General features: G+C 36.0%; 1 protein-coding gene across 10 annotated transcripts in view; it reads right to left on the bottom strand.

Moving 5' to 3' along the window:
* The window catches only part of FRYL (FRY like transcription coactivator), a 173987-nt gene that overhangs the window by 57490 nt on the left and 95619 nt on the right, over positions 1-20878 (bottom strand). For 6 of the 10 annotated variants that reach the window (XM_075752198.1, XM_075752193.1, XM_075752194.1 and 3 more), the window contains 18 exons: positions 19114-19158; positions 15760-15863; positions 15019-15127; positions 13972-14058; positions 13132-13303; positions 12292-12424; positions 11932-12039; positions 10412-10649; positions 9596-9781; positions 9416-9502; positions 8343-8611; positions 7726-7921; positions 6601-6725; positions 3719-3776; positions 2626-2717; positions 1305-1477; positions 675-835; positions 25-135 (listed from right to left, as the gene is read on the bottom strand). In XM_075752198.1, the coding sequence (XP_075608313.1) occupies positions 25-135; positions 675-835; positions 1305-1477; positions 2626-2717; positions 3719-3776; positions 6601-6725; positions 7726-7921; positions 8343-8611; positions 9416-9502; positions 9596-9781; positions 10412-10649; positions 11932-12039; positions 12292-12424; positions 13132-13303; positions 13972-14058; positions 15019-15127; positions 15760-15863; positions 19114-19158 (2454 nt within the window). The remainder of the gene's footprint in view (positions 1-24; positions 136-674; positions 836-1304; positions 1478-2625; positions 2718-3718; positions 3777-6600; positions 6726-7725; positions 7922-8342; positions 8612-9415; positions 9503-9595; positions 9782-10411; positions 10650-11931; positions 12040-12291; positions 12425-13131; positions 13304-13971; positions 14059-15018; positions 15128-15759; positions 15864-19113; positions 19159-20878) is intronic. The other 4 variants (XM_075752199.1, XM_075752196.1, XM_075752197.1 and 1 more) reach the window with 1 other exon arrangement.

Genomic DNA, 20878 nt, shown 5'->3' with positions numbered 1-20878 from the left:
AAATGTTGACACTGACTGTATTACCTTTTTATCTTGTGAATCCAAAATATTATCCAGCCATTTGTATAAATAGCCGTCAGAGGAGAGCCCGACGTTATCTGCAACAGGGCCACAACACAGTACAGCAGACATAGCCTTTAGAAAGTAATTGAAAAACACTACATTTTAATAACTCAGACACAGGAAGTGCTTAGTAAAAGTCCATTAAAATATCAGAAAACTAACTTCTATTCAGTCAAGAAAGGAAGACCAAGGCTAATAAAAACACTGTTTAACATCTTATTCAAGAAATTATCAAATCACATTTTTCTCAACTCCCAAATACAAGGAACTGTCAATACAGAAATGCTGACATACATAAGAGTTAATAAGTCAGTCTGAACGTTAATGTACTTTTATACGAAAGCCTTTCTCCTTAGGTAACTGAGGACTAAAGTTATGGGAAGTGAACATTTAGTAGTAATTTTAAGAAATTCCTATAGCAAGTGAAATAGTTTACAACATGGAAAAAGCCAAACTGTCATAAGTACACACGTAGGTAGACGAGAAAAAGAACTAAGTCATGAATGACAACAAGGATGTGAAAACCACATCCAAAAAGCCCAAATGTTAAAGTTGCATTAGAAAAGTCAACATAACAATCTATTTCCAAAATTCAAAAAGTGCTGAAATACCTTTAATGCACAGTATTGGTGTCTGTTTATTCGCATATTCCTATCACTGTATCTGTCCAAGGGAGTAAACATGATACTAAAAGGACCTGCCCAATGACTGAATAACATAAAGAGACTGTGGCGTAGACTCTGCTGTGGAAAGACACTTCTTCTCTGGTGTACTGTAAGAAAAGCACACAGTTAGACACACTCATCATTCTTTAAAATAAACTATGTAAAACAGACCCAAACAATGAACATTAAAGGAAAAAATCAGTGTACAGACACATTATTTCAACATCATAACAGCTGGATGTAGGTTTATTATTGTCCTGTTTAATGCCACTAGTGTACAAGAATAAGCTATTTATTAGTCTAGAAAATTTAAATGCACTGCCAACCAACAAGACTTTTAAAGAAAATTACTTGCACGCTTCCAAACAGTACCAAAAATCCCTCTTAAAAACTCATGCTGCAAAAGTTATATTCAAAATTGATGGCCAATTATTTTTATGAAAGTATTCTAAAACTTCAGAGAAAAAGCGGATTTTTTGTTCGTTTAGTTTTGTTTGGCTTGTCTTTTTTTTTTTTTTTTAAATGTACTGCATATTAAAGACAGTCATCAGAAGTTATTAAAGCATTTTTACATACCTGGAACATTTTGAATGATATTTGCCACTAAGGCACTAAAATGGCATCGGATATCTTTCAAAGTATCAGAATCCTTTTCATTTTCTGCTTCTAGGAGTTGTCTCGTTAGGTCAACATACTCAAGCAAAGTGTTGTTGAGGGAATGTGTTTCATTATCAAGGCCACCGCTTGCACTTAAAAATAAAATAAAAAAAAAATCAAGTAGTATGATAAATACATGCAACAATTTTTGAAAACAATCCTTATTTTCTTCTCTAAAAAAACCCTACAACCTCATCAATGCAAATATTTAATTCAAAGTCATTTCTTTAACCAGCTTCTATTTCAGTGTTAAGTAAAAAGCTCCAGTGAAAGTGAACTAACTAGCCCTAAATTGCTTGCTAGCTTCCACCACAGAGTCAGACTGGCCTCAGAGAGAAAAGCTGACAAAGTTTCAGGGTGCAGACTGTGGTTAGGAGCTATTTTGCATATGCTAATTAAACACCAGTGAGTACCTTAAAAGATAAGGGAGAGTACAATTTTAACAGCTGGACTCTGAAAAATCAGCATGCCAAAAAGAAGAAAAGCTTTTTAACAATGCTTCTGAGGCAACATTCTGAAATATACTGTAATACCTTCTTAAAGATTGAGAATTTCACACTGATTATATTGCTAAGGTTGACAAATATATATTTAAGTATCACTGTCTAACAGAAGGGGAGGAGCTAATCTAACCATCTCCTAACCTACTTGCTCTTATACAATTCCACCTGCATAGAAAAAAACATTTGTAAAGAGACATGTTGAACATATGCAAGAATTTTAAATCTTCTTTCAAAGTGTCCCTACACAAGTAGGGTAAACTCAGAAAAAAAAACCCAACCCGATTAACATTCTGCCTCCCTCAGAAAGGAAAAAGTCCAACACTAATGAACAGTAGCCTTCTCTGCAGAGGACACACTGACTAGTGCCAGGACTCTAGCTGAGGAAGAATTCCAGACTGATCATAGAGTAACTGTAACTTGTGTTTTCTGATTCGCGTAACTGGTGCAATGCTGGAGCACATGCGAACGAAAAGGAACATGACACACTGCCTGTTCAGAGCAATGTCCCGGGGAATAGTAGCATTTTAAATAAAACAGACTGCTGTGATAAAAAGCATAAGGGAGGGAGGGATTAGCAAGCCAGTAAAATTCCAAGTTTTATAAAGCCATGTCTATTTATTTAGTGGTATACTAAAACTCACTGAAGAATTTTGCATGCTTGTTATACTGGGTCATAAGAATACTAGTGACTTAATTCAGAAGCATAAACATCATTATCTCACCAGTGCTGCCCCTACCTGTGACTAATGACACCAGCATCTGCCAACAGTTCAAATATTCGTACTAGTTGTACTCGTAAAATATCTCGACGCCTGCGCCGTTTCATGTTCTATTCAACAGAGGAAACACAAAATTAAATGAAGTAGAGGAAAAACTAAGTATAAAACCAGGGTATAAAAGCATTATTATATGTGTACTAAAACTGGCATCAATTATCAGGGGTGCCAACCTTTTAAGATGAGTTAGCAAAATCACTAGCAATTTTAATAAACCAGACAACAAACAAAGTTTTTCCCTGTTGCAACTCTGAGATATACGAGGTTTGCTATTACATGTATTATCAAAATAACATGTTTTTATCAGTCTCCTGTCACAAAATGCAACACATAAAATAATGAACTGAAGTACAAATGCCAATCTTTCTACACATTTGCATGCAAGGCTGACTAAAACACACTACAGCCCAGTAACATTTTGAAACAGAAGCGATGTTCCTTCCCATCATCTGCACTTCATCACAAATTTATTACTAATAAGAGTATGACAGTTACCACAAAAAATACTGAGTAAACATATCTGAGTTTGTGTTTGCAGAGATTATTATTTCTATGAATACCTACTGAGGCTTCTAAAGCCTGCTGTAAAACATGCTCTCCATCAGAAAATTCTTAGTCATAGCAGTCAGTCAGGTGAGCTTACAGCCTTTCTCATTTAAAAAAATCCCAAAGTTGGTAGACAGTAGAACTCAATTCTGTATCTTAGGTACTACTAATTGTGAGCATGTTACTGATTATACAATAAAATAACAACTGTGTAAAACTATGCTTAGGTAAAAGGAATTAAAAGAATGTGGAAGAGGTTACAATAATTTTTTAATCATTTGAAACAAAATGTCTTTAGTACAGGAATAATACAGAGCTCAAAACAAACACAAAGCTTTTCTAATGTAAACACCTCACAATCATTTTAAAAAGCAGCATCTCACCTTTTTATCTGGTATACTGACAGTTTTTAGGTGCAGAAATTAAAGAACATATGTAACATTTCTTCACCGTTTGTGAGAAGATAGTTAAAACTGTGTACCGAATATAGTGGAAAATATCTAATTACCTCTGGCCTTCTTTCAAGTGCTTCCTTAATTATAGGATGTAATTCTTCTATTAGTTCCCTGAATTTAAATGATAAAAACAACCATTAAATTAACATCTCATCTGAAAGATGTTTCACAGCAACTAGTGTTACAATATAACTTAAAACACCCTCAGGTTTTCCTTCTTTACCTGTAGGTTTCTAGAATAAATCAGCATTTAAAAGAGATGTTTCCTAGAAAGATATTTTCCTAATTTAAAGACAGACTACTAAACAGATGCGTCAATTACCACTAAATTTGCATTCACCAAGTATCATGGTGTATTTCTGTCACAGATTATTTTCATTTATTTTCATCTTCAGGGTTTAACAAAGCCTTATGGTGCAAAAAGATACTATTAGGAAAAAAAAAAAAGATGTTGGCAGCTTATCATACAATGCTCTTTCAGTTGTCATGATGCATTTAGCTGCTAATAGAGATTGTTTCTTTAAGGCTAATAATGCTATGCTGACAGAAGTCAGACCAGTCTCTATGAAAACTAAAAAGCAACATGCTTTGATGCTGTGGTTACATTCCAAATTTGTTCTGAACCTCCACAGTCTTTATTACTATTCAGTTCCTTCTGCCAAATTGAGACTCTTAACAACTCCAAAAAGCGGGCAGGGAAAGGGGAAAATCAGTAGTATGGATCTACACAGACAAAATACTAAGGTAAAAACATATTGGTTTTACTTGAATACTTGTTAACATAACAACTACTGCCTCCAGATTTGTTGGAGTGTGACACATTTTTCTACCTCCTGTGCTACTGTAATTCAGACATATTAAAAGCATAAACTGCTTCAAGTTTTCATGGTAAATGACTGACTCCTCTGCTACATGACTCAAAGGTTCTCCTTCAGAGAATGGGTTCACGTCATCAGAAAGCTGCAAAAACTTTTGCGGTGTGCTCAATTATAAGAGATTTAAGCATGGCTAGGGATCGTTTTATATTTTCTTTCAAATGTAGAAAACACAGAAAATAACTTGGACAACCTTTTTTTGGTGGTAAAACATAGTAAAGGGTCCGCTACCAATGGAGAGAAAGAGACACCTAGACAAGTTCATGTGATCAGTAAGAGAAGACAAAAGAGAAAAAGAATACTGTAGCAAGTTTTAGTGGAGTGCATATACATAGAATATATAATGAAAAAAGACTCCGAGTAAAACATACCAAGTGGGGAGGAACAATGCTTAAAAAGACAAAACCAAAACAACAAATCAGTGGGGAGCTGCAATGGTGAAGGATGGGCTACAGTTACCATCTGGTGTGAGTACGCATGTTGGACAGAGGAAAAAAGGTAGTCATCAGAAGCAAAACATATAGTTTGAACAAAGTAATCAGAAGAATGAGGAGAATGAGGTTTTGTTTTTTTTTTTTTTAAGGTTTGCTGAATGCATTGCTTCTGATTTAGAAAACAAGGATTTCTGGTAAAAACCTTTCTGAAAGCATTTTTTAGACTTGGAGAGCACAACTATGATTTAAACTGCTCCGTAGATCTTCAGAGTCATGGGGCAAAGTTGTGCTTTACTCCTGGTAGGAGACTGAAGTCACACATGATATACAATTAGAAAGATTATCAAAGGAGTAAAACAGAGTAATGGTATAACAGTAAAACTGAGGACGTGGCATTTATGGTTTCAAACACATCTTTGGCTCCTCATCTACCATAATATGGGACAGACATGATTGGAGAGAAGAAGTATCTCACTGAAAACCAGGAGTGTTAGCGATCCCTGGTTTCTTCTGCAGAAGCAGAATTGGTTGCTATAGTGTGGTACAACTTTATAACTCTCCATTATAAGAAGTTGGCTGCTGTCAGAGAACATCTGATGCTGGGCACTGGCCTTCCCAGAAAGTTTTCTTCCCCTCAGATATTCTCCCTCTTCATCCATCCTCCATACAGAGAGAGCTTTCAGTTGAGAACAGTGGCATAGAGATGCATTTTAAAACTCATGGCTTCCTGGCATAGAGCTGCCTTTTCACCTCAGTGGATTTGTACTACACATTGACAGTACAGCACGTTAGGATGCGAAGAAAAGTAAATTTCAGTTGAGGCATGAATACCACAATGGCTAGACAGACCATTTTGAATTCAACATTTGTATAGACTTGTCACAATAGGGTAACCAAAACTTTTGGATTATGAGCTGAATCCAAATATGTATATAAAATTAAATTGACAGAACAAGTGACTTGGCACCGATTTAACTCTGCTACAGTAGATCACATTTACCAGCACCCAACCTAATCCACATGTCATCGGTACAACATATGAGAAAGGTGTATTAGTTATGAAGTTAAGGGAAGCTTACTCATGAAAAAAAGGGCAGGGGAGGCGGGGACGGATGCATCATGAATTTCAGAAGCTTCAGCATTAGTCAGAAAACAGTTTAACTGGTACTTTTTTTCACCTTGATCCAATGGTCTCTTTTTAGAATACAGTTATCATGAATCTCCTACACGCAAAGTGCTCAGAAACATATGATGTTGGCAATACCAATAAGGAGAGTTTAGTAACTCTTACAAACATGATTATCATTAACATTTCAAATGTTAATAGGCCACACAGCCTGTTATTTCATTTAAGGGCAGCCTTTAACATCAATAAAAGGCAGTTGTTTATTGTTTCAACTAACTTCTTTTTCTTTATGTAGACATGACCTCAACATGTCTATCTAATAAAGATTTTTAGAGGTTGAAATAATTTTATCACACCACTAAATGCTAGGAAAGACAATCAGCTTTCACAGCTGTTTTAAAATTCTGGAAAGAAAAAAAAACCACCAACCTTTTTTTTCTGAGCTCTGACTCCCCAGCTTTGTAATCAATTAGCATAAAAACAGATGAAACACCAGTTACCTAAAAGCTCCTGGGTTGGTCCTGCCAAGTCCCAGCACAAGGGATTCTGTAATTTCCATGCTCTCAGAGCGCATCATTGGAACTATGTGCTTAAACAGGGAGGAAGGGGATGGAATGCCAATGATCTAAGAAAAAAAAACAGAAGAAAACAGAATGAAGTAGTTACCAAATAATCAGGTGGTGTTGACATTAAAACATCTGCTGTAATTTAAGAGTCTTCTCACACTGATCAGCGATTTAAAATGATAAAAATGAAATTTTTGATCTTTGACATGGAAAAAGACTTTCTGAAATAGTAAAGTAGTATTAACTACTTCTCCATTCCTTGCATAATTGAATTTTCATTGTCAGATGACAATGAATGGCTCAACGCAATAAGCAGATGCTTTGCATGTTTACCGTATCTGCCCTCCTTAGGGAGAGGCAGCAGACTTCTTGTGTCCAACTCCTTAGTCTCCATTGTGGGTCTCGCAAAGAACAAAGCTTTCAGTCTACAGTTTCTCAGATTTAGGGAAAGGATCTTGGTAACAAACAAGTGGAATAGGCTGCTTCTGCCAAAAATCTGCTGCACAGGCCATGAGTTATCTACACCTCTACCGTACCTTCTACAGGAAGCCAAAAAGGAGAAGAACAAAAAGAAGCAAAGAAGCAAAAAAACCCCAAAACAAACCTGCAGGTGACAGGAAGCAAGGCAGACAGAAAAGTGTCTGTGGTTGGGAAAAGCATAACAAGATACATCATGGCTGAATAGGTCACTGCTTCAGTTACCAAGGTGAGAGGCTATTTGCTCAGAATTGCAGAAGTCTGACAGCAAAACCACCTCCTTAATGGTAAACAAAACATTTCCTCATTACCACTAGGTAAGACTTTACAACTGGGTTAATGTTCTCTTGACATGATTAGATTCTGTGTTAAAAAAACATAAGTAGAAAAGCCTCTACAGCCCAGATTGGGAGAAGCGAACAGAAACACTATCCTAAACAAATGAAACACCATGTGTGTGAAAACATGTTTTAATATAAATTACACCACTTTCAAAGAATCATGACAGTTATTCTAAGCCTCAGGTCTTTCTACTTCCAATAACATGTAGACTTATTTAGAGTAAGGATTAGAACCACCTACTCTTGAATCAATGCTATAACCACTGTCAGGAGTAGACGCCAGCGTCTCAGGAGGGGAACATCTCACAGAGCCTGCGGAGGTGGAGGAGTTTGAAGAAGATGCTGCACTGCAGCAAAGAATCAGGTAGTTTCTCCAGAGCCCAATATAGGAGTCACTGCTTGTAGTAGTATTCACTTTCTTTGCATTGATAGGGCTGCTATTAAAAACAAAACAAAACATCTCAGTATAGTAAATAAAGCTTACCAGGTTTTCCCTTTGTTTTGCTACTGAATTTATTTTTCAATTAGGTACATGCCATTGCTTCCAAAATCGTTAACACAGTAAACTCTGAACAAATTATTCAGAACAGACCTGTACATCAATAATGTATGCGTTTATAGTCAAATTTGTTGAACTACGATATGGCCAAAGGCATGAATTAATTAATCTTTACAGCAAATAACTTTTTTCCAGATAGAACTGCTTTAATTTTTTGTTATATAAAGCTGAATTAAACCCATAGAAAACATTAACAGGGCATATGTCACCTCACTGAAACATAATGACATTACAATGATGATAAATGTTGAAAGAATACTCATTATAGTATGTTGCATTTACTTTAGGAATTAACTTACTTGATATCCACTTGTGGAGACAACAGTTGTAGTCTGGTATAAGCAAATGTCCAAGCGTAGCTTACAGCTGTTGGGCAGTGTTTTGGAAGATTTTCCTGTTTCATAAAACTTGAGAGGCTTATAATCCATGGGTCTTGGCCTTGAGTCACATGTGCAAATATCCATATGTGTGATGGACTGACCACATCAAACTGGTGGCTGATTGGGGAGGAATTCCAGTCAGCCAGAGTTTGCAAATCTATTGAACTGGGACAGTACAGTAAAGTAGTCTGTGCGCATAAAAAAAGAGAACAAGGCAATATTTAATACCCATGTATATTAAAAAACAATCTCTTCATTGTTAAATATCTAATGAAGTCTTAGTGTCAAAACCACATCTGAAATAGATAGAACATATTACTTAACTTATGTGTCGGGGTTTTTTTACAGAAGTTCCTAATGTAAACAGTTATATAAATGTGTTGTTTGGAAAGGAATGGGATATTAGGAAATAGTAAATTCCAGAAACAAGCCCTTTCACTCATGATAACTTAATTCTTCCAAAAGATTCAGGACTCTAAAAGCCTTACTACTGAATTCCAACCTGTTTCCTAAACCTAAAAGCAGAAGGGCTTTTCCTTGATAATTAAGAGTTAATGATAAATATGGAATTCAGTTGATATTCATGATAGTTATATTACAGCTTTCATCATGGATAAAGGACACATAGACTGTTAGACACTGTAAAAAAAAAAGCAGTGGTCTTTCTTTCAAAGAAATTGTAATCTATGAGCAAGATGAGAAAAAACAGACAGAGCTGTCTCTGTGTGTATGGTGGCAATAACAACACACTATCGATCCGAAAGCGTACAATGGTGGTGTCAGCTTCACAACATTCCTCAAGTTTTCTGAGGTGGTTGTTTTTTTGGTTTGGTTTTTGGTTTGGTTGGGTTTCTTTGTTTTAAGGTGATAAATTGCTGATAAAGTTAGCATGAACATAGTGACACTATCACTTGAAATATATGCAATTTATTTGGGATGGTTTTGCAGAATTACCTCATCTTGCATCCAACTTAACATAAAATCTCTCCTACCTGGTCAGCCCCAGTGAGATGGATGAAACTCTCCAGGATAGTAGCACTTAGTCTGTCCATTACATCAATAGCCAGCTCATCATCACTCTACAAAAGACATAACACAAAGCATAAAAAGCTCAAAGTCAAGAGAAAAGCAATTTCATTAAGCAGTCAGAAGAACGGGTCATCGATTCTCACCTTAGAAATGTCTAAAAGTGTGAACAAGGCCCTTATTTCTCTAAGAACGCTGACAGCTAATCTCCTGGTGGCAGGCCTTGTGCTGCAAAGGATGACCAAAGCAAAGCCTTCCACTACATGAAATACACTGGAATAAAGGGTCCTCTCCAGAGGAAGGCTATGGGCAGCCCCATTGGATACACCACGCTAAGAAAAAGATCGCAGAAGTTAGGCAATTAAGAAAAAAAAAGTAAAAACACAACCAAGCTACAGTTCCATTACTGGCGATGGCAGAATTAATCATCAGGTATTTAGATCTTGTTTGGCTATTAGTCAAATTTTGCATTATGAGACTGACATAATATCATCTATCTCTCTGAATTCAGTCCAAACAAGTATCACAACAAAGTCTTTCTTATGTCGCTTTCTCATGAGAATGATGCAGTGAGGGCAAAAGTAAAAATACACAAGTAATACTCTTACATATAGGATTATATAAAATTATTTGAACTCTTTCTTTTCATTAAAAAAAACCCAAACTTTTTTTTTCTAGTTCTACTGTTTAAACATTCCTACTTAAAATAGTTCCAGTTACACATGATGACTTTTGATGTAAGCAAAAATGTGGCCATGAATTAGTGTTTAGGGAATGCTTAATATATTAAAGTAATTTTTTGGCAAAAATGCTGATTTCAAATAATAGGTCTAAAAATCTTCAAGCACTGAAAGAAAGTAAGCTCAGTTTTTATTACTTAACAAAACTAATAAAGACTACTAATAAAATTGTATGTAGATTCAAACTACATTTTAACATCAAAGGACCTTATTTAGAAATACCTGAGAATCTTGGTTTTTATTGTGCATTTGGGCTGCCTGTTTCCACTGATTTATGAGCTGCACTAACATTTTTACTGCATTGTCAAGAAGCGTTGGGTGGACATCAGTCACTTCACGCACAATAAAATATACAAATCCCGAAAGAACATCTTCCCGCCAATCTGGAAAATCAAGCATTAATGCTTGGAGAGTATTGAAAGCCAAGGCACGAAGTTCTTCATCCATATGAATTGTCAACCTGTTTAGAAAAAACAGTGGTATCATCACCCCAGATTGGCATACTCTTAACCAGCCTTTATAAATTCAGGTTTGGTATTAAGTCTTACTTCTTTACTGTACAATGGAGAATACTTCCAACACAGATGCATTTTCTGCACTGAATACATCTGAAACTGGCTACTAACAGAAGGCACTACTACTACAGCAAAATAATGCAAGACCCTAGCAAAACTTTTCAAGAGAGATAGTCAAGTCTTTCAATATAGGCACATCTTTGCATGCATCTGAGCAATTCAGAGCTCAGTGAGCAGGCACCCTGTGACGTACAGGTTATTTTTGCCAAATTACAATTGAAGAGAACAGATAAAGCAGCTCAGCCCACTATGGTGAAAGAAACTTTCTTTCACCATAGAAAAGAAAATTCACCAATACTGCATTATTAATTAATATTTCATGTCTTTTAAGTGATTTTTGACACTGAAGAAAAAGTGTTAGAAAAATCTTATTCTCTTACATTATTACTAACTTTTTATATATGTAACAACACATTATATGCAAATGAATTTATAATTTTGAAGCTAAAAAGCTATCCTGTATTTCTGCACCAAGACCATTCTTCTATTAAAAATAAAAAATTAAAGAGGAAGGTTTATCACCTCTAGTAATACATAAAGACTGTCTGCGTGTACCACAACCACATATTCTTACTGAATGCTCAGTTTAGCCACCTGCAAACACCTGGCTGTCCAGTTGTCTCAACTACTTGTCAGTACTGATAAGGCACATTCAATTTAAATTGAGATAAAAGAGGGAAGTATATGGGTAGTGTTGGATGACAAAAAAATAAAAATAGAAGGAGGAAGCAGGATTAGTAGAGAACAAGGAAAAAATGTTTCCCATAAGTGTCGTCTCACATTTTGGTAACATCAAACAAGAATGCCTTTATGATTGTTTACTATTAGCAATAGGAAGGGGGAAAAAAAAAAGAAAGAAAAGAAAAAAATGGGAAAAGTATGACAGTAGTAATAAAAAAAACCAAGACAAATTCAAAAAACCAAAGCAACACAAAGAGATCCCTACTTTTCAAAAAATTCTCTCTAAAAATAAGTGCAGGTCTCCAGGATAAATTTATGTCCTGCTACTCTGGCCAGTAACACCTGACCAGCTGCAGAAGTTAAGCAGGAATAGGAAGAACGGATTCTGTACGCAGTGGTCTCACACTACATCGTGCACTGATAAACTCTCACACACACAGCATTTAAAAAGGAACATCCACTAAGAGTAGAATTTATATCCCTTACCTTGCAAGCAATTCAATGAGGTCAGTCCTGCTCATGCCATCTGGAATCAGTCTTGGGATAGCAGCGATACAAGTTCTGAACAAATCTATCTTAGGTTTTCTCTCACCCCTACAAAAACAGTTTATAACCAACAAAACAACAGGAAAATCTACTTCAGCACACCACAAATAGTTTCAATTTCATGTCAAAACTAAGGCGCTAACAAAAATTTTTATAATTAATTAATAAAATTAGCATTCATTTAATAGTCAAGTAAAAACTCAACAATTAAAATGTGTTCATGATGGCATCTGCAACATTACAGCATAAAAATAATATGACATAACTGTGACAGTGAAAATATTGTAATTCAGTACTTACGTAATCATGTCTTCAGGTTCCTTATTGGACATCTGCACACTAGTCATGCACATGGGCCTTCCAACTTCTTTGTCCAAATGCCTAAGAATGCTATCTAGCGCTTTTCTGACTTGAGGGTAGTATATGGACATTCCTGAAAAGCCAAAGAGTTCTGATCACCTCTTTCATTTGTTCTTATTTAATTTTCACATTTTTGTTAAAATACTTGCCACTTATTCATCTTAAGACAAATTTCTTGTACAAAAGATGACATGAAACACACACTTTAAGTGTCAAAAGAACGGCACGTTACATGAGTAGTAGTAGGTATTATATGAAAGTAGAACTTTCTTTCAGAAAGAACATAAACAAGGAAGCAACCATTAGTTGCTTTTCTGTTTTCTCAATTCCAAGCACTTTACTTCTAGTTTAAATTTTACATGTTGAAACGGTCCTTTAGAGACAACTACCTCATCCACAGTAGATCAACAAAGCACAAGGATAAAAACTGTTTTACTCCACTTCAGCTGTGGGACATTTGGGACATTCTAGAGAGACATCAAGGGAACAAAAACTGCCATGCTATTTACCACACTAATTGCACTCAGGCTTCTTTGTGCTAATATGGCAGTGCAAAACAATTTTTAAAAAGCCATGGATTTGGTCTCAGACACCCAAAGGTCAATATTTTCTAGCAGTCCTCCCTAAAGAATCAAAGCAATTCTGCTAAAACAGACTATCATTAGATTATCACTAACAAAATAAATACAGAAATAAAATTACACAAATGTACTGCTTGAGAATAATTGAGAATGTATACACACACACTGGAATGTCAAATTACAAAAGAATACAACATACCTATAACTTTCGCTTCCTCATCTGTCAGTGTTTTATTAAGAAAAATTTTCTTCACGCGCAGAGTATTTCCTGAGGGAAGAACAACTCCTGTTGTTGGCATTGGTGGTTCACCATCTTTCTGCTGCAAGCTATCTGCTATGACAAGGAAGACTCTGAGGCCGATATTCATCCTCTTCAATAGCAAAAAAGGGAATGAAAAGGAAAGAGAAAACAGAAGGAATTTTAACATTAAAGTAACACTGATGAGGGAAAATACAAATTGCATTTTTCTTCTCTTTTAAAGAGACAACAGTACGGTTCCAGTAGGACAGGCATTATTTAAATGTTACCTAGGAGGGTAATGAAAGTAACAAGAATAAAGTTTAGGCCTTCAGTGCCTCCCCACAACTCTGATTCCAGTTAACTGACTCGACACAGGCTAGTATACCAAATATTTTAGAGTACAGGGCACTAAAGGACTTAATATGAATTTCAAGAATTACATACTGAAGACAGACATTGCTTAAACATGCCATCTGTTAGGTAGGGTCTTGAACCAGAACAGCTAGGTATGACTTTCCTGGAAAAAGGCTTTACAGTTATACTGTAACAAAAATTCACACATACGGAAGGAAATTATTGTTTAAATGAGTCTCAACTGTTGCACTGCTGCTAGGGTACTCACCAGAAATGAAACAGCAATTGTGCACAACTACAATCACTTCTTCAGTTTTAGCAGAACATCCCTTCAGATATTTATTAATCTGCTTTCATCATGGCTCAATAATAGTTAACTGCTTTCCCCCAAAAAATGCCCCAATGCTCTATTCTTGCTGCATGCAAGTAATGAGCTTTTATTACCTCTGGATTAATAGTGAAGGTTTTAGGTGATTTTCCAACACTAAGAAGATCGAATATTATTTCTTTCATTGCGAAATCCAAACGTTCCTATAAAGGAAAACAGATTGATACGATAATCTCTTTTCTGTTAATATGCATAGTTTAATTTCTTGGCTTTGCACAGGTGCTGGGTATCATGTCTTGAAAGTTTTTTTAAAAAGTTTTAAAAAAATATTCCTTTTTTTCTATTTATTCTTATGACTTAATGTTCTTTTTTAAATATAGTATAATTCAACACAGCTTATCCCCTGATATGCTTGAACCATTTCTCCTGAAAAAAATTCCCAGGCAATTCTGCTCAAGTCAAACAGATTTCTACAAATGAGCTGAACTGTTTTAGATAACTAAAAATTAGAGATAAAAAGAGGGAGCTCTAGGAAACAAATATAATAAACAGAGAAGGGTTGTGTGTCCTGCCTCATCCCTGTATGACCAGAAACAAATCATTTTGGAAGCTGAAGCACAGACAAGCTATGTGTAAGACAGGAAAACATGTCTCTAATCTATAAGGTTATAGATGAATGAGAGTTTATCTTGTGAGATCATATCTTGCATGTTGCTATTGAGACAACAGAAGCACCTAATACAAATCATAATGCAATACTGCATGCATTCCATATTTTTTCTGTCCACAGAGCCTAGTCTCCAGGCTAAACATAAGTGGATATTACTGTTCAAATGCCTTGTCCCTTATAAAAATATTATAAGGGCATATACTAATTATATTAGAGTATATATGTATCTATATACACACAATAGTGTAATAAAAATGAACATATCAATCATCATAATGTTCATACACAAAAGTTACTGAAGTTTAAGTAAAATAATTTTGCCACTACTAGAAACAGAATGAGCCTTTCATTTGTTATACATATTTGGGGAAATACTAGTCAAGATATAAGACCATTAATTCAGTGCAAATATTTCAAAACCTAACCTTAAATTTACATTTCTTCCAAATAATGTTCATCCTATTCTTATAGTTCTACCTAGGCATATTCTTACCTGAGCAATGAACTGAATAATCTTCACAAATATATTCAGAGGTGTGTCTCGTGGGACCACACTACGTGATCCTTTTGGAAAAAGTGCTGAAACAATGCTCATGAGACGGCTACAAGAATTCAGAAACAAAAAGAAATTAAAAAAAAAAAAACTTTTAAAAATAACTTTTTTATAATAGCACAGATGCTACAGTTCAAATCTGGAACACTGTGGTGGGGTTACTATGAAATAATATAGAAGCACATGACAGGTAGGACCACCTGCAGAAAGTTACAGCCCTCTACTGTCACAGGCAACAGTATCATGGGTTCATTTATAAAGCGACCAAGATCCTGCTTTACACTAGTTAGAAATAATCAGGAGGAGGGGCTAAATCTGAATGACTATTCCAAATCCTCCTAATGCTCATTTATAAAGAAAATCTTTCCATTTCCAGCCCACAGTTAGTGATGGCCACTTCATATCCATATATTCATATTTGTTCTTGTACCATTAGTGCCTTTTAAATTTCCTGCTGCTTATCTCTCTGCCCTCTTCTATCCCTGCAAAGACAATCATAACTCCTTCTCCTCATCAAAGTAATCAAGTTCTTTTGGTGTTCTCTAGTAAGATGAAGTCTTTGTTCCCCTGTTTACTCAACTAGACCATCCCTGAGCTGGCTTCAAGATCTCTTTTGAGATCAGTAGGGGGGAAAAACCCCCACCAATCAATAGGTTAAAGTCATTTGCATAATGAACTTACCTTTGAGTTACAGTGTTACTTTCACATTTTATTCTAATAACATAAACCCACAATAACCTATACAAAGATTCCAGTGCAACTCGGGACATTTTGGGATCTTTATTCTGTAAAATAAACGAAAAATACAGTTACTGTTGCCTGTGAGACACTCAGAAAATTCTATTATTACTCTTTTGACATTATTTTCAAGTTTTTTTAACCACGAAAACTGGTGTGTTTAATACTGACTAAAAGTTTCAATGTATTTTCAGAAAAACAACCGTGCGTATTGCGTATTTCCAATACTACCTGAATATTTAACTAGCAATTCCAGATTATTTTTCATGTGTTTCTCACTCCGAGAGCAGATGAGTAACTTAAAAGCACATATTCCTCTTGAGATGAACACCAAGGGTGTACTGCTTCCAAGAACTTTTCTCAGAAAGCCATTGGTAACAAATACCTACTTTATAGCAAAGTAACTTCTAGTTTCTTTTAAGTATGGGAGTAGCTGCTTTGGATCAGGTACAAAGTCTAAGTCCATCATTCTGTTTATGACAGCAGACAGTAGCAGGTGCAGAGGAAAAGAGTGTGAAACAGGGCAGGCACACAAGGATGCGTCTCTGGGTGTGCACTGCAGGCTTCACCCAGCTTAGCTGTTTCCTGTGGGCTGTATTAGTGTTTACTCACTTCCAGTTATTGCACTCACTTCAACTGTTATTGTAACAGTTAAGCTAGTTTTTTCTTGAATTAATATAAAATCTTGCGACATAATTGTTTAAATTATGCACTGTATGAAAAACAATTATTTTTTGTCTTAAAGGGGCTACTAAAAGTTTACCTTTGCTCCTCCTAGCTATTAGACTGTATAAAACAGCAAGTAACTAACATTCTTCATACTACCTCCAGCAATCCCTTTTACAACTAGTGATTCTTGGTGTATTTATAAGCTTGAAGTGTCCAGTGAGATTCTTGGAACTGGCCATACGTATGAGCTTATGAACAGAATAAATGATTCCCAGTTGTCATCTTTTGAGGCAGTCTTTCAATTTAAAAAAAAAAAAAACACAAACCCAAACAAACCAAAACCAAGAAACCCAAAAAAACCCAAACAAAAGCAACAAAAAAACAACAAAAAAAATCCCCAAAACACACCATGCCCATCTCCAGTAAAGTCTCTCCGTTTCAAGACATATCTATATGATGGCTTGAACATAACCAATTTCACATTTCGTGGCCTCTACCACGAACCAATGAGTGAGAATAGCAGAGTACTTTGTCCTCCCAGGACAAGTGGGGTGCAATTTCACAAAGGGTGTAAGTGGATCTAAGACCACACTGTTCAAAAACGAGATGGTCTCCTCCTTGATTCCCTCCTCTGCAATCTCACTGCTCCCTTTGCATTGGCTCTAGCAGTAAGAAAGGTCAACTCACATCAGTAAGGTAATCCAAATAATTTCATGGCCATGTCTGTGCAATAGACTACACAAAGGAGAGTAATTTGGATGGCTTTAACACAGGTGAGTTTGGGCAGCAGCTTACTTTAAGAAAGGCTAAAAGGCTATCACAAAAATCACAGAGGTAAAAGTGGTGCTTCACAGACAGACAACATACATGACTGTTTATCAGAATATTAGAGCAATAGCTTAACCCAGTCTATGCGAGCGATAACGCTGTTCTACCCTCCCTTCACACTCAATGTGTTCCTGCCATCACCTTTGAAATAGCACACCTGCAACTAGACAGCAGGTAGATTTAGGAAGGTGATCTGGACAAAAACTAACCAGCAAAAACTTACACGTGTCCCTGACTAGTATTCAGACAGATAACTGTCCCACTGTCCTGTCAATTCACCAGCAGCAGTAGTGTTAGGAAGAAGCAAACACTCATAATTATATGAGACAGCGAAACTGATAGCTTTGATTTTAACCAACTTAAACGGCAAAACCCCCATGATATTATTACTTATATTTAATCTACAGACCAACAGTTCTTGATGTTCAAAGTAGGCTGGTGAATTCATTGGTACACGTATTATCAAAGTCTAGCTGAAATGTGGTGTCTAGAACAGAGTAATGCTGCGGTTTCCTTATTTCTGATATTCCAAAGGGGAGCTTAATTTACAGGTCTAGAAGAAAACCAAAACTTTACTATTGGCTTTCAATCACCCAATCAAAAAGTGGTATACATAGCAGATATTTTACCATGTGTTAACACCATTCCATCTGTTCAGAGGTTTATCATCCAATATAGCTACTTCTGATTAGTTATGACAAAGTTCGCTTCTTTTTTTAAATAAAAAAAAAGAATACATGAGGAGACATTCACCTTTTAAACCAGGGTTACAAAACAAATACAGCAGTACTTCTAATTTCTTAAGCACTGAAAATTTTCATTATCTCTTCCTATAACTAGGAAACTAAACAATTATGCTAGAAGAAAATGGCTTTTTGGGTCTAATTTATGGCACACTTCTTGTATATTTGGTGTTAATATATTAGTATTTCTTTTTCTCTCTGAGATGACTGCAACTAGAATACAGTACATATGCCTATGTAACTCACCAACCTGGCTGAATTTCAGTCATTTTAGCTGACGCCTGTCAGATTTTAAAGCACACCATCAAGATTTTTTTTTTTTCAAACATCAGCGGACTATGGAATAAGTGGTCAAGAACTGAATTACTGTTACAAACCCCCCAAAAAAGTAAGAGCAAATCTACAGTAGTCTTACGTGACACATTAAGATGAGTCAATGAAACATATCTCAATAAAGGCAAGAAACAAAACAGCATTTTTTCCATGTTAGTCAAATGTAGTCACTTACTGAAGAAAGTACTTTTTAATACTGATGTTAAACTTTTCTTCTGTTCTGAACTAAAAGAATTTCTACTTTTTAAAACCTGCAAAACCAACAGTGTAAAAGTCTTTCAAGTTAGCGTACTGCAAGTCATTATAGTAAATCAGTTTCACATTTTTTAATTGTGAAAACGTTTTCAAGTTTGCTCACATGCAAGACACTTTTTGAAATGAATTAACAGAAAAAACCATACATCTGAATAGGCAGTCTACTTCCAGTGGAAACATGCACTGCTGTTCAGGGAAACTAGCTGTGATATTGATGCTCAACCTCACAAAGCCACATTTTCACCCTCAAGGAAAAACCGATACTAGACAATTTTCTGACCTTTCTCCTTTACTCCCTGGCAAGAAAAATAGATCTTTGAAACATTAGCTATCCTTAGTCCTGTTGCCTCTTAACATACTAACAGCAGTTTTACAAAGAAAGGAAAGCACAAAATACAACAATTAACATAAAAAAAAAAACCCAAAACAAAGCAACATTTCACTGAGTTATAACAACATATTAACTCACCTGCAGTGTTTCTATTTGTTTTCTGATACTGTTGTTAGATGGCATCTAAATAAAGCAATGTGAGACAGCAAAACATAACAAACATGAGAATGGGAGGCACATGCATGTTAGATGAAAAAAAAGCACAAAACCAACAGATAGCTGTCTAGTAAGGACTCTATTCAGTAGAAATACAGATTTTGCTGTAGTGGCAGAAAACATTCCTCCAACTTTCAAGGTTTTGTGGTAACACACACTAAGGTTAAACTGGGTGGGGGGGGGGGGGAATTCTTTTCCACCCAACAGTGGTGCAGAATGATAGACATTTTTCTCTCCTGTTTCAGCAGCTTGCTTAAACGTTCCTTCCTCTCCCCGGAAGAGGTGGCAAGGACACCACAACAACTCAGCATCATCCAAGAATCTATCAGCTTTCTGATAAACCTGCTAAAATTAGTCTATCTAAATACTAGTCAAAAAGCGAGCAAAATGTTTTACAATACCGACCCAGTGTTATTGTCTGCTGAACAAATTCAGAATTTTGCCTACGCTACAGTGTGTAAAGAAATGCCCTGCTGGGCTCAATGCTCAAACAGTATCCTAACCGCTTTGTGGAACAAGGCCAGCTATACACATGCCAAGAGAAACCCTTTGGTACACTCCAGGTCTAAACTGATTCCTACAACTCACTCATCTGCTATTTGCATTGATACAGACCCAGAGCTATTTAATCCTTTCTCACAGCAGGAAAGAAAAAAACCCCAAACCTAGGCTTCCTCCTTTCAACAAGGCTAGGGTGTTTTCCCCATACAATATGCCTGCCTGCTTTGAGGATAACTAAAAGTAGTGTGCACTGAGCCCAGTACAAAGAGTTTACAAGGGCCATAAACGTTGCTAGTACTGGATCATGATTCAGAGTGCTCTCAGGAGCATGATCACATACAACGTAGCACTGAAACGCTGCACGGTAAAGGACGGTATGAACACACTATACATCAGGTACTATGGAGCAACTGCAAAGATGTGAGCTTTTGCACCATGGCAAAATGGGAAATTGCTTATTTCTGCCACCAAAGTGTGACCACGTGGTGTTTATTGCTAGGTAAGAGTTCGCACTGGGCAGTCACCAGGAATAAACTGAGCACCGTGAATCCATGACCTACATTACCCTTCCAGGACTTGCTAACGGACCTGTACTCTTCATAGAATATCTCTGTTACAGAGTCCAGGTGTTGTTATTCTCTCAATTGTTAATTTTAAGTAACATGGTAGGGGTGGATGAACATTTTCAGTATTCCCAAAATTACTTGATTAAATAACAAAGACACTAGAGACAATGGGTTTGGAATCCTTATTGCATTTTACATATTTAAGTAACCGCAAAAACATAACTTTTGTCATTAGAAAATCAGGAAATAAAATGGGGAAGAGGAAATCTAAAAGACTAAACTGCTATGAAATTCAGATTTCTAAATTAATGAGATTACTTATTACAGACTGCATGCATTTAATTAGCTTCAGAAAAAAAAAGGAACACATTCATTCATAAGACACGTGAGGACAGTGGGGGTGTATTTTTCAAGATTAAACTCAACAATGTTTCTGAACAAGCTAGGCACCCAAAATAATAATAGTATTTGGTGGGCCAAGTTAACCAAACCATAAAATACCCTAAACTCGTTGATGGCACAGCATCAGAAGACTGCGAATTCTGAATTGCAGAAATTCATATGTAGAATTTCTGCTGAATAGAGCCTTACAGTAAACGTGTTAAGCTGTTAGTGGTTAA

The sequence above is a fragment of the Balearica regulorum genome, chromosome 4 (genome assembly GCF_011004875.1).
Source record: "Balearica regulorum gibbericeps isolate bBalReg1 chromosome 4, bBalReg1.pri, whole genome shotgun sequence".
Taxonomy (NCBI): Eukaryota; Metazoa; Chordata; class Aves; order Gruiformes; family Gruidae; genus Balearica; species Balearica regulorum.
This window is presented reverse-complemented; position numbering and strand designations above follow the sequence as displayed.